At 44.4% G+C, this 14,547-nt stretch overlaps 1 protein-coding gene across 1 annotated transcript; it reads right to left on the minus strand.

Annotated features, from left to right (window-relative positions):
* Positions 1 to 2,417: 2,417 nt before the first annotated feature.
* MSMB (microseminoprotein beta) lies at positions 2,418 to 14,226 on the minus strand. The gene is made up of 4 exons (XM_049855952.1): positions 14,210 to 14,226; positions 7,809 to 7,917; positions 6,048 to 6,153; positions 2,418 to 2,644 (listed from the first exon to the last, which is right to left on the minus strand). Exons 1-4 carry the CDS (start codon positions 14,210 to 14,212, stop codon positions 2,515 to 2,517), a joined length of 348 nt encoding a protein of 115 aa, XP_049711909.1. The 5' UTR covers positions 14,213 to 14,226; the 3' UTR covers positions 2,418 to 2,514.
* Positions 14,227 to 14,547: the final 321 nt, after the last annotated feature.

Here is a 14,547-nt window from a genome sequence, read left to right on the forward strand (position 1 = left end):
CAGATGCAAAATTAAATGTCAGAGCCCAGATTGCAGGTGACGTGATTCTAACGTCAGAGGATACGCGGGTTTGCACTGTATCACCCCACGCAGTTCTCCACACGCAGTACCCCCTTCCTGCCCCTCCTTGCCCTTCTCCCCAGTGTGGGATTATGCGCATTTAAATTTTGTTTATTTATTTGTGACCACGTGTTAAATGGGATTCTCTCAGTTTTGACTGAGACCCCCAATACGCAGTGGCAACTGCCCCCCAAATTTCCCAGCAAGGCAAAGGACCATCAAAATAGGATTTGCAGAGGAGATGATCATGATAGGGCTTTATGAACCTACAAGGGTGACTCCTACAAAGGACAGGGCAACCTCAGCAGAAAGACAAGAGGCATAGATCGGGCTGCAGATGCCAAGAGTGCAGTCGGCTGGTGGTTGGAGGAGGAGCTGTGGAGAAAGGGGCTCAATAGGGGAAAGTCTCAGACACCCAAGAGAAACTGCTTAAACCCCTGCCACATCTGTGGCCACGAATCCGAGCTGCCTGCCGCAAAGCCAGTACTGAAACAGGAGGAGGTAAGCAGCAAGAGGTCTTTAATGAATACCGGTATTTAAGAGACAAAAAACAAAAGGGGGGTTAAATTCCTCTCAGATTCTAATTCTAAAGAGCTAGTGGGAGAGTTTTATAGGGGGAAGGTCAGGGTTACCTAATGTTTTTGAGCAGTAGTCTACAGACGGTCTTATACATCTCAGAACAACTACAAGAAACTCTCTTAAACTAAAGATATGTATGTCAGACATCTGGACTCTAATCAGTATGTTTGTAACAGGCTGAAAAAAACTCATATAAGAATCTCTCGGCTGGTGGAACTGTTCTGCCAAGTCCGCTCTGGCTGAGATAGGGAGCAAGAAAGAAAGTTGCAGATTAAAAATGTCAGGAGCTTTTCTGTCGTTTTGCAGGCTGAAGGCCATTTTTCAACAGAACAAAAAAGAGAAGACAGACCAAGGCCACAGGAGCTGAGAAAGCCCCACACCCCTTTGGAAGAGAGCGGTGTAGCTGGTGCAATAAAAAAAATGTTTAGAGATTACTTAGAGCATCATTATGGCGTTAGTCAGGTCAAGCTCTCAATCACCCATTTTGAATAGGAGAAAGCATGTTGTAAGGTATTAGGGTGTTTATGTTTAAGAGTGGAACAAGCTGCTCAGCCATATCTTGAACAGAACCTGCATCATTTTACAAAAACTAGACGTTAATCACAGCTTATACAGCTATACTAAAACAAACTAGAAAATATATTCTCTCTACTTTAAAACTCTAGAGAAAATGTATTTTCTCTAATTCACATCCAAGTCTGCGTCAGTGCCACTGAGGTAAACTCTGCCGGCCCTTAACTCCCCTTTTCCTCTACACCCCCAGTTCACGTGTAGACTCTTGAATGAGACATTTTTGTAATTAAAAGTGACCAAAGCACTTGTTTACTATCTGAGGTTAACTGAAAAAGTTAGTGATCTCACAAGGCAGATATTGTTTAGCCTGAACTTACAGATGCAGAATTAAGTATCTGAGCCCAGACTCCAAACACATCGTTCTGACGCCAAAGGATGCACCGGTTTGCACAGTTACCAGCCACGCAGTTCTGCACGGCGGGTGTACGTGGAGAGCTATCCGCAGAGCATGGCTGAACAAGTAGGGCTGGGGGCATGGGGGAAATGAAGCTGTTTACCAGTCGCCCACTGATTGTTTACCAGATGACCATTTGGTTGTTTATTATCTGTCACATACATACAGATAATATACACATACGCAAGATTATAAGCCCCAGGAGAGCAGGGACCTAGTCTCCTTGCTTCCCTGTATCCCCAGGTCGATAGCACTGCCTGGTCCAGGTGGCATGCAGTCACCTGATTGACTCAAGGTGAACAAATGTTCTCTAAAGCAGAAAGAGCAAAAGATAATTAATCTTGTCACTGTTTAAGTCATTAAGTTCTAGGATATGTAGCAACAGATGCTGGATACTGGAGCCCCATACCCAACAGTTCCCCACCAACAAGGCAGAACCCTTGGCTTGTTAATCCCCCCATTGGGTTGCCTATGGTTTGGGCAGTACTTCTTCCAGGCTTTCCGGCTCTAACCTCAGGCAGACACAGAGCTACGTGGGGACACAACTTGGAGGACACACCCTGAAGAAGAAGGTAGGATAAGCATGAACACTTCAAAGAAAAGAAGAGATGTGCTTTAAAAAAGACACATTTATTTCTTGAATTGGGGTACAGAAAAAATATTGTAACTTTAGTTCATTTTTTTCCTCCTTTAAATGTTTGCATGCTTTATAATGTACAATATATTATTTTATATATAATTTATGAATCAAAAGTATACACATAGGCAAGTGTTTGCTCAAAAAATCTTTTTTATTGATAGATAGGGCTGCACAATCCTAGTCTTTTGGATGCCACAAGAGAATGATGACCAGCCTGAGAGGGCCTCTGCTCTCTCAAAGTGGGAGTCCTGGGCCCCCCAGATGCACGTTACATTATCCACATATTGACGAAACAGCTCTTTTCTGGGTTTTCCCGCTCCACCACAGTATAGCTGCAGGTCTCCTTGTTGAGGATTCTCTTGCACTTGATGGTATTATAGCCCACAGGTATACGAGCACTGTTGTTGAGACAAGAGCAAGACCTATTAGAAGGGAAAAAACGCCCAGCCTCCCCAGGGCCAGCTCTGTGCAGGAAGCAGCCCACACTCCAGATAGCTAGGGTCCCCTTCACCAGGCCTGGGGAGCCCTATTCTGACCAGCATCGACCTGAGGGCAGTAGTTGGCTGGCAGCCACACAGTGCCTCCTGCAGGAACCTGGAACTGTCTGTACCAAACAGTCACATAGACCATCCCTCACAGCATTCTCAAGTTCCATCCTGGATGCACAGAGGACATCAATAAGTTCTAACAGGCCCAGAGGCAGGTCGATGTGTTCTGGGGTTGGGCAACCTATCCCCATACTCCTTGCTCAGGAACAGCAGCAGTGATGGGGCTGTAATGTGTGATGGGAACTGTGGCCCCAGTGGAGGCCTCTTAGAAGACAAGCTGGTGCAGCCAACAGGTACAGCCGTTCCAGTTCAGGGCCATGGAGCCCAGGGAGAGGCTGTTGAAAATGAGGGACCACCTCCCACACATCCAATTGTACAGGCAATTTTAGGACTTTATTGCCCCCTTGAAACCCAGATTTAAAATGCCTCTATCCAAAGTTTAAGGTCCCTGGGTAGCCCAAGCAGTTTTCTATCAGCTGCTAGCCTAAAGGTTGTCAGTTTGAACCCATTCAGCAGTAGCATGGAAGAAGAGGCCTGGCAATCTGCTTCTGTAAAGACTGCGGCCAAGAAAACCCTAGGGAGCAGTTCTACTCTGTAGCACCTGGGGTTGCCATGAGTCGGAATCAATGCCACAGCAACAGGTTTGGTTTTTACCCAAAGTTTACACAGAAACTGCCATCCCCAAGGACCTTTATCACCATGTGTTTTTTTTATCCAAAAAGTGGCCTTGAGAGAGAGTGGAGGGAGGGAGCGGGCTGTCTCATTAAGGGGAGAGTAATTAGGAGTATGTAGCAAGGTGTATATAAATTTTTGTGCGAGAGACTGACTTAATTTGTAAACTTTCACTTAAAGCACAATAAAAATTATCAAAAAAAAAAAAAAGTGGCCTTGACTTTTATTTTAACTGAAGGGAACATCTAAACCCTCATCCAAAAAAGGGAAATCAAAATGATGACTGGAAAAAGACTTGCCTGGAGCTGCTGGTGCCGAGCCTGAGTCCAGCTGAGAGAAGAAGCATCAGCAGACAAGCCTCAGCATCCACAGGAAGGGGCGGGGTGGGGGGAGCCCACAGTGCAAACCCTCCCTGACCCCACCCCACAGAGCTCCTCAAGGAGTTAGGACACAGGAGACAAGCTGATAGCCCAGAGGCATAGACAAGCCCACGAAGTGGTTAATTTGGCTTCAATGATGAGCTTTATTCTCATCTTTGTTTCTCCTGTCCCACATTTAAAATTGGGAATTTCACATAAAAAAATTTTTTTTTTTCTAGCTGCTCTTGGAAAATCAAAAAACATGACAAGTCTAGCTTGGTCTTCCCCCATGGCCACAAGCTGAGCCAGGCTATTAGGGAGATAGGGAAGAAACAGGGACTGAACCCCTAGGCAAATAGCCCTGCAACACCTGCAACTTGCAACTTAAAATACTATATGCTTGGCTAATGGCATGAAACACCCATTCTAGAATGTGTAATAAAGAATGAAAGAACAAACAGGGTACTCCTTGTGAGATGTTTTTCAGAAGGATTGGCCTGACCTGGTCCCTGTACAGACATCTGCAAGGTGACCAAGGTGACCAAGGTGACCGGCGGATGACTTCTGCCTGATGCAAGTACCTGAGACAGGAATTGAACCCGCACCACAGGAGGGACAAGGTGCACGCGCAGATAAGAAACTAAAGAGCCACGTCGGACTGCTTATACCAATAAAGGAATTATCTGAACTCTTAGCTGCTGATTCGCTAGTACCTCACTTCAGTATCGTGGCGAGCAATAAAAGCCCGAGACAGAGACTTGTGTGCGAGAGTAGCCTGCTAGAGTACTATACACTTGGCTGCTGCCCCTGGACGGTGCTTTCATTTTCTAATAAAGGCTTTCCTTTTAAAAGTCAGCCAAGTCTCCCCAGGCAATTCTTTTCTCGTGGGCAAGACAAGCACTTAATTTTCTGGGGTCCATGGGTCCCAGACTGTAATGTTACCATTGGCCTCACTGTACCCTGTCATTACCCAAGCCCACGCGTCACCGGCCAGTCATCATGGAGACGCACTGACATTTAATAGCAGAGAAATATTATCTGTGTCATGTCTATATGCAAATATATAAAAACCAATTATTAGTGCTCACCAGGGTGGGAGGGGTAGGGGGAGTTTTTCCGCAGGGGACATTGAGTTTATGTTAATGGTGGTGGAATACTTTGGGTAACAGTTGATGATGGAGAATGTAATCCATGTCATTGAATTGTACATACAGAAATTATCAAATTGGTGAACGTTTCGTTGTGCGGTGAAGCGACATAGGGTTTACAGTACAAGTCAAACTACAGATAATTTCTTAAGCTTCACATCCATTCCCTCTGCCTTTCCTCAGGGCCACTCCTGTTCCTGCAAGTTGCCACATACCAAGGCTGAAACAAAGGCCTGGCAAACTTCTGGGAGAGCTTTAGACCATTGGATGATGTTAGTGATTGAATTGTCCCCTCCCAAAACACATGTTGAAGTCGTAACCCCCGTACCTGTAAACATGATCCTGTTCGGAAATAGGGGTTTTCTTTCATTATGCTAATGAGGTCATGTCAGAGTAGCCCATTGCCCTTGGAGTTGGCTCCAACTCACAGCAGCCCTATAGGACAGAGTAGAACTGCCCCATAGGGTTTCCAAGGCTGTAAATCCTTAGGGAAAGCGACTACCACATCCTTCCTCCACAGAGCAGCTGGTGGGTTCGAATTACGGACTTTTGGTTAGCAGCCAAGCACCTTAACCACTGTGCCACCAGGGCACCTACCAGAGTAAGGTGGACCCAAAATCTAATAACTTCTAAGTGATGTCTTGTAAAAAGAGCAGAACAGACGAAGAGACAGACACAGGTACAGGACAGACACCAAGGAGCACCATGGAACATCAAGCAGCTCCTGGGGCTGCCGACCAAGGGCCCTCCCCCAAAGCCAATGCCCTGATTGGACTTCTAGCCTCCAAAACTGAGGCAAAAAACTTCTGTTCTTTAAACCCACCCATTTGTGGTATTTTATTTATTTATTTATTGTTATGGCTACACTAGATAACTAAGATGTCCTTTCCTGTCTTCAGCAACCCATCTGAATATAGGTATTTAATAGTAAAGGTATTTAATAAGTTTCAAAAGCAACTTGAAAGAATTAGGACTGAAAACTAAATCCCCCTGAGGGATGGGATTATGAAGGAGGGAATAGCTGTTTCCCAGAGAGCAGCCCCACAAGTGCCGTGTTCCCCTCTTGGGACTCACGTGTTGCAACACTGAATTCCATCTTCTCCGCAAGAACATGCCTCACAGTTCTCAGTCTTCCACTCTGAGTTTAGCTGGTGAGTAACTCCATTGATATCCTTGCATTCTAAAACAATGCATATGGCATCTTCAGTAGAGTCCCCAAATCACGCAACAGCAACAAGGTTTGTCAGGACATTGAGGCCATCCCCTGCCACCTGCACCCCTCCCACTGAGGGAGAATCTCTTGGATTTTTAAAGGCTGTTTAAGAAAAGTGCTTCTGTGTTCACCCATATTCCAGGACTGTCCAGTTTACACAGTTGATCATATTTTCTTATAGCAAGCCTAAGTCCTTCAGAATTTTATTTCAGAACAGACATTTCAAGAAAAAAATAAGGCCTTCCTCAGTCATCAGGTCACTATTATAAGCCTAAGGGGAATTTGAGGCCATTTTTTTTTTCCTGTTGGTTTATCTCTGAATAAATGCTTCGTTTCTCTGCTTTTCATTGTGTTGGAAAAATGCTTCTCAACCCTGGCTACATGTGTGAAACACCTTCGATACACAAAAAACAAAAAATCTTTACCTGGGCCCTGCCCGAGAGCAATGAAATCAGAATCTCACTGGGGAGATGAAGTCCAGAAATGGTGATGAGGGAGAGTAGATGGTTTGTTTTTAAGATGACCTAATACAGACTGAGACTGTCCACTTGACACTATCTCACAAATAGCCTGTCACTGGCTCTTCTCTCTTTCTGGGCCTCAGTTTCCATATTTTTAAAAAGCTCCCCAAGTGAGTCAAATATTCCGCCGAAAGTGAGACAGCTGCTTCAGACCCTTGATGGTCAAAGTACGGTTGAAATAGCAGCAGCGTCAGCATTACCTGAGGCCACGTTGCTGCTGCTGTTGTTGTTGTGTGCCATCAAGTCGATTCTGACTCCTAACGACCCTACGGGACAGAGTAGAACTGCCCCGTAGCGTTTCCTAGGCTATAGTCTTTAAGGAAACAGATTGTCACAGCTCTCTCCCACGTAGCAGCTGGTGGGTTTGAACCGCTGACCTTTCAGCTAACAGTCCAATGCTTAACCCCCGTGCTACCAGGGCTCCTTGGGAACCATGTTAGACACATAGACTCTCACACCCCACCCTCACACTCACGGAATCAAAACCTGCAATTCAGCAAGAGTCCCAGATGATGTGTCTGCAGATTAAAGTCTGAGAAGAGCTGCTTTGGAGTAATCAGTGGCTTAAAACCCTGGCTGCACATGAGGGTTAACTGGGGAGCTTTCAAACTCACAGATCCTAGCCCAGAGAGCCTTCTTTACCTGGCCTTGGGTGGGACCTGAACACTGCTCAGGTTCCAAAACTCTCCAGGTAATCTTCATACAGATAATTTGAGAACCACTGTTTTATATAAACTCAAGGGCAGATTAACCAGTAAGCAAGGTATGCAGGGGCTTTCAGTATGCAAGGTACACACAGGCTTACTTACTTACTTACTACTTACTTACTTACCATGCTCACATGGTTTCCCACGTGAAATCGTGTACTACAGAATGTGAAATTGTGCAGAACAGATTAGTAAGTAAGCAAGTAAGCTCGTGCATACCTTGCTTATTGGGTAATTTGTCCCTGTATAAATGGTAAATTGAAGTCCCTCATGTTACTCCATTCTATATTTGCCCAAACCCTCCCCCTCATGTGGATTCAAAATTTCATCTACCAACAGGGTCACAACTACCAGGCTGCCGTAACATCATAAATATTGAAAACCCAGGACTTACCAGTGGCTGATTCGCCTGGAATTTTCTCAGTGAGTATGACATAGCACTGGGCATTGCACAAAGTCACAAAGGTGGCAAAGACCATGACGAGGCTGCCCACAAGAGCATTCTGCAATGTAAAGAAAGGTGGGGATGGAGAAAGAATGAATGCAGACCGTATACACTGAGTGCCTGCTGGGCCCTGGAAGGTAGTTGTAAAGTAGAGCTTCTACCCTCAGGTAATGTAGCAAGGGGAACAAGACCTGCGTATACAAGTTGCAAAGATAAACTGTAGGCATAGCTAGATGTGAGCCAAAAGTCATAAGGCGCTAATGACAATCTCCTATTTTATTCCACAGAAGGTTCTGGAACCCCTTATGGAAAGGTAATTTTTAGCTCCTTTGCAGAATATGCAGAGTGTGAAGGACAAGGATGGGGGAGTAGAGGAGAGTTGATGGGAAGAATATAATACTAGCAAGGATATGGAGGCCAAGAAACATCAGAGATGTGGCTGGAAAGACAGGTTGGGGCCAGGTTGTAGGTACAGACCATGATGCTTAGAACTTTATTTTTCACATGACAAACAATCTTTGATGGCTGCATGAATAAGCCAGTTAATCTAGGCTGAAACTGAATCTGTAGGACAAGGAAAAGGATCAAGTTGCTCTTGTGGTCTTTCTGAGATACGCAAGCTAAGGAAGCAAACAAACCTTAATGTGGGAATTTTCAGAAACCTTTTAAAAAGGAAGATGTGGGTGAGGATACCGGTTCTGTAAGATGTTTAAAATTAATTATTATGTGACGCTACTTGGAATAGTGTGTTACTGATATAAAAATAGAAAGACAAATACATGGAACAAATTAGAAAATCCAGGAAGTATATTTATAAAGGTTAATTACAAGACAATCTTGGTTTGAAATCTGTGGAGAGTGATTATTCAGTAAATGCAGTAAATGGTACCAGAAGGAGTGGTAGACTATTTGAGGGAAGAAATAGTTTCCAACTTTACTCCCCCAATAAAAAGAAATCAAGGGTTAAATTTTTACAATGATATTATAAAATAATCGAGGAAAATAAAGGGAAATATTTATCTTATCTAAGCATAAAAGTGTCGGTATGAGTCGGAATCGACTCGGCAACGGTACGGGTAAGCATAAAAGTAAAAGAAGAGAAATAGATTTGCGTATATAATCTGAGCATATAATTTATAAATGAACATAAAATTTATAAAACCATAAACAAAATTAAAAAGCAATTGCCAAATTTGAAGAACAATATATAAAGAGTTTCTATCTATCAATGGAAAAGGAAAAATATCCTAGTAGAAAAATGACAAAAGAAGTAAAGTGGCATTCCACAGGTGCAAATAGAAATCACGAAGAAACTATTGAAAAAATCAACTTATTGACAATTGAAGAAATAAGATATCTAGATAAAATATAATAATAATGGGATGGCAAAAATAATTATTTAACTTAGAATACCAAGAGAGAAACAGAAACATATATGGGAAGTAATACGCACAAGGATCGTATATGTTGGAACAATTTTTATGGAGAGCAATTTGATAGTATGTAGAAAAATCCTGTCTATTGTGTACTGATATGACACTGGAAGCTATATCAAAATACCAGCAGGTCACCCTGGTGGACAGGTTTCAGCAAAGCTTTCAGACTAAGACAGACTAGGAAGAAAGGCCTGGGATCTACTTCCAAAAAGTATTCAGTGAAAACCCTATGGCTCACAACAGAATATTATCTGATACAGTGCTGGAATATGAGATCCCTAGGTTGGAAGGCCCTCAAATACACAGTGGCTGCAACATTCTTTTCTGTTGTACACGGGGTCACCATTAGTCCAGGCCAGCTCATGTTGTACACGGGGTCACCATTAGTCCAGGCCAGCTCATGTTGTACACGGGGTCACCATTAGTCCAGGCCAGCTCATGTTGTACACGGGGTCACCATTAGTCCAGGCCAGCTCATGTTGTACACGGGGTCACCATCAGTCCAGGCCAGCTCAACAGCAGCTAACAACAATGAAATCCTTAAAAATGTTTACAACATTCGACTTCACCTTTTCACGTCTAAGAGTTTACCCTAAGAAGGTTGCCATGCAGACAGTGGTAGCTTCTCCACAATGATGCTTACTGCAGTGGGAGAATGCAAACAGCCTACAAGTCCAACAACAGGAACGGATGAGAGCGTTGTGACTCAGAGAAAAACTGTTAGAATGACAGGGTAGGAGAATAGGAAATGACATGAGCAATGGTCACCATGTATCACTAAGTGAAATAACCCAAAAAATCCCAAACTAGTTTCCATCGAGTCGATTCCAACTCATGGTGACCCCGTGTGTTTCAGAGTAGAACACTGCTCCATAGGGTTTTCACTGGCTGTGATTGCCAGGGCCTTCTTCCAAGATGTATAAGCAGGTTACAAAACAGTTTGTGCTGTGTGATTCCTATGAAGTAAAAAGATACAGGACAGAGGTGCTCAGACACAGATTGAAGGTTATACGCCAAATTTAAACAACAGTCATTTTGGGTGGTGGGATTATGACAACTTTCTTCTATGGGGTTTTCCTTTTATTTTCTAAATTGTCTACAATGGAATGCACTAGTTTTATAATCAGAAAGAATAAATCAATTCTTAAAAAAAAAAAAAAAAAACTCAATACGTTTAGCTCACACCAGGCCTTGTGGCTGCACCTGCTCTCTCTCTGTTTTATTCTTCCTTCGTATAATCTTCAGCTCAAAATTACTGCGGAAACCTGAATTCCTGTCCCCCCCCCAAAAAAAAAAAACCGCCTCATTGACAAAACGTCAGCTCCCTTCATACAGAAAGAGGGTTCCTGGGGCTGGTGGTGATCATGAGACTCTTGGGCAGGGGGTTCCTTGTTCCATTGAGTAATAGGGACGCAGCAGGGTTGGGCCCTGGGGTGAGGGAGCTGCACAGATCTCCCATATGTTCCCCAGTGTCCGAGCTGCTCTGGAGCAGAGCTGTGAGCCTGGAAGGCAGGAGATGGAGTCCAGAAATGGTGATGAGGGAGAGCAGGTTATGTATTTTTAAGATGCCTTTATACAAACTGAGATTGCCTACTTGACAATATCTCATAAATAGAACTCCTTTCTCTTTCTGGGCCTCAGTTTCCTCGCCTGTGAAAGAGGGGTTCTCCCACTTTCGTGAGCACTGCAATCATCCAGGGAGCTAATAAGAAGCAGAGTGGTTGGAGAAAGATGGGGCAGGAGACTTTGTGTTTTCACTTACACACAACCACATCCACACTGCCCCCCCCCCCCACACACACACCCTGGGTGAGAACCACAGGAAACATTTCCAAAACCACTGGGAGGTCTTGTTAAAATGCAGATTCTGACTCAGGAGATATCCGGGATTTGTTGCTGTTGCTGTTGGTGCTGTGGAGTCAGTTCTAACTTACAGGACCCTGTGCACAACAGAATAAAACACTGCCCAGTCCTGTGCCATCCTCGCAATTGTTGTATGCTTGAGTCCATTGTTGCAGCTACCGTGTCAATCTATCTGGTTGAAGGTCTTCCTCTTTTTCGCTGACCCTCTGTTTTACCAAGCATGATGTCCTCCTTCAGGGACTGATCCGGGATTTAGGATTCTGCATTTCTAACAAGCTCCCAGGTGAGGCTGCTGCTGCTGGTCTGAGGACCAAGCTTAAGTAGACAAGCTCTAAAGTCCCTCCCTCCCTCTTTTCTTCCTTCCCTGCGTTCAATACACATGAGCCTCCGACATGTGCAGTTGGCATGGGAACAGCGCAGCGCTGAAGCAGGGTTTATAAGGGTGTTCTAGGTTGTATGGCATGGAGCTGGCTTTGGGGTGGAGCAAGCTGGCAGTGCCACTAGAAATCATGTCCCTTTCGGTAAGGTGCTGCTCCTTTCTGGACCACAACTCCTAAAAGGCCTTGTCTTGTCTCGCATGACCAAGAGCTGGGCATCCTCAATACTCTTTAGCTAGGGGGTTGGGGGAGGGGGTGCACATTGTCAGACCTGCAGTTTCCAAAGTTCACTCAGCTGCCCTGTGGAGGACGGATTGGATGAGGAGGCCCTGAGCAAAAGGGGGCAGGGTGCCACCTCCAAGCTTGCTCTACTGTTCTCTGCAATGTCCCAGGACAGCTTCTGCCCCAGACGGGGGCCAAGTCACTTCTCCATTACCCAGGCCCTTCTCCAAACTCCCTTGCTTCTCCCATTCCAGTGGCCAGGCCTTGCTCTTCTCTTCTCCTTTGCACCCTTTGAGAGCAGCCCAGTTTATTCCTGGGCATTAGGTTCAGCAAAGAATATTTTCAGAAAGATCAAGTTTCAATTAAAGAGAAGACAGGAGGCCTAGCCTGTTTTTTATAGATTTTGGTGCAAAAATTTTTCTTAACACAACGTGATACAGTGAAAAGCGCCCTGGGCAATGGCGCCCAAACATTATTGAACATTAAAATCACCTGGGCAGCTTTACACACACACACACACACACACACTCTCTCTCTCTCTCTCTCTCACAGATACATACAGACACACAGACAGACACAGACACACACTCCCATGCCCAGGTCTTACCACAGACTCATTACTCATTAGATCAGAGTGTCTGGGTGCGAGCCAGGTGTTAGTATGTTTTCAAGATCTCCAGATGATTCCACTCTGCAGCCAAATTTGGCAGCCATTAGCCTAAGGGCTAAGAGACAGGGACACCTGGGTTCAGGTCTCAGCACCTCCACCAGCTTGCAGTGAGACCCCTGCAGCAGGTTCTTCCTCCCACTAAGCTCATTTTCCTCATCTGTAAAATGATGCCGTGATTATAGCTCTGAGATTATGTTTACTTTCACAAATCATTCACTTCCAAAACCAAAACTGATTCCAACTCATAGCAACCCTATAGGACAGAGTAGAACTGCCCTACAGAGTTTCCAAGAGCATCTGGTGGATTTGAACTGCCAGCCTTTTGGTTAGCAGCCATAACACTTAAGCTCTATGCCACTAGGGTTTCCTAATCATTCACTTAGGGCCCCAGAATTAGAGACACATCAGATACCTGATTGGAGTCCCTTGTTGTTGTTGTTGTTAGGTGCCATCGAATTGGTTCCGAATCAAAGCGACCCTATGCACAACAGAATGAAACACTACCCGGTCCTGAGCCATCGTTACAATCATTGTTATGCTTGAGCTCATTGTTGCAGCCACTGTGTCAGTCCACCTCGTTGAGGGTCTTCCTCTTTTCTGCTGACCCTGTACTCTGCCAAGCATGATGTCCTTCTCCAGGGAATGATCCCTCCTGACAACATGTCTGAAGTATGTAAGATGAAGTCTCGCCATCCTTGCTTCTAAGGAGCATTCTGGTTGTACTTCTTCCAAGACAGATTTGTTCGTTCTTCTGGCAGTCCATGGTATATTCAATACTCTTCGCCAACACCACAATTCAAAGGCATCAATTCTTTGGTCTTCCTTATTCATTGTCCGGCTTTCACATGCATATCATGCAACTGAAAGTACCATGGCTTGGATTAGGCTCACCTTAGTCTTCAGGGTGACATCTTTGCTCTTCAACACTTTAAAGAGGTCCTTTGCAGCAGATTTACCCAATGCAATGTGTCTTTTGACTTCTTGACTGCTGCTTCCATAGCTGTTGATTGTGGATCCAAGTAAAATGAAATCCTTGACAACTTCAATCTTTTCTCCGTTTATTGGAGTCCCTGGGTAGTGTAAATGGTTAATGTGCTCTGCTGCTAATCAAAAGGTTGGAGGTTCAAGTCTACCCAGAGATGCCTGGAAAGGAAGGCAGGGCGATCTGCTTCTGAAAAATCCATCATAGAAAACCCTGTAGTCACCTTTCAGCCAAATAATTGATTGGCTTATAAAATAAACAATATTATCTGTGAGTAATGTGCTCCCTCAAACAACCAACTCTAAGAGACCATGGTCAACATTTACCCAAAAAGCAAAGATAAGAAGGCAAGGAGGGGAAGGAAAGCTGTATTAATGGAAATAGAATGAACAGAATGGAAATGATGAGAATGCTGACACATCGTGAAAACCGTAACCAATGTCACGGAACAATTTGCATAAAAATTGTTAAATGGAAACCTAAGTTGCTATGTAAATTTTCACCTAAAACACAATAAAATATTATTTAAAAAAAAAGGAAAGGAAGAAAGAAAGCCCTTTGGAGCAGAGTTCTACCCTAGTGTACATGGGGTAGCCATGAGTCAGAGTCAACTCAGTGGCAACTGGATGAAGCCAGTCTGAATCCGAGAACTACTGGAAGGGAACAAAGCTTAGATCTTAGAGGACAGAAATTGTGCTAAATTCATTCAGGTTTTCCCAGCTCCCAGACTTTCATTATACTCTACCCACCGAATTGCAATTCATATACAGAAGAATCCTAGCTACATCACAGTTACCTACCATTGTGACCGAGCAGGACTCTTCACGGGAATGTGTACCTGCGAAGAGTCACGGCAACCTTATATGAGGGACAGGACTTCAGCCTGCATCATTAGGACAGGTGACATGCCAAGAACTCACTGAGTGTTGACAGAGGGTTGACCATCAGCAGGAAACTATGATTGCAGGTGACTTATGAGTTATTCATAAATTAGGTCTCCACCCCAATTATGTGTTTACCCTTGTCCCCACCCCCTCATATGCCTTTGCCCTTGATCTGTAAAACAGAGGAGAAAGGAACTCCTATTTACTGAGCCTTCACTCTGTGCTGGGGAATTGCTAGCCATGTTACATGTAAT

This window comes from Elephas maximus, chromosome 16 (assembly GCF_024166365.1).
Source record: "Elephas maximus indicus isolate mEleMax1 chromosome 16, mEleMax1 primary haplotype, whole genome shotgun sequence".
Classification (NCBI taxonomy): domain Eukaryota; kingdom Metazoa; phylum Chordata; class Mammalia; order Proboscidea; family Elephantidae; genus Elephas; species Elephas maximus.

What these genes read in the sequence shown, in the direction of transcription:
- MSMB (XM_049855952.1), bottom strand. An exon ending in TCCAGGCGAATCAGCCACTG is followed by an intron (nt 6,154 to 7,808) that starts GTAAGTCCTGGG and finishes GCATTGTTTTAG; the next exon opens with AATGCAAGGATATCAATGGA. An exon ending in GGAATTCAGTGTTGCAACAC is followed by an intron (nt 2,645 to 6,047) that starts GTGAGTCCCAAG and finishes TCTCAACAACAG; the next exon opens with TGCTCGTATACCTGTGGGCT.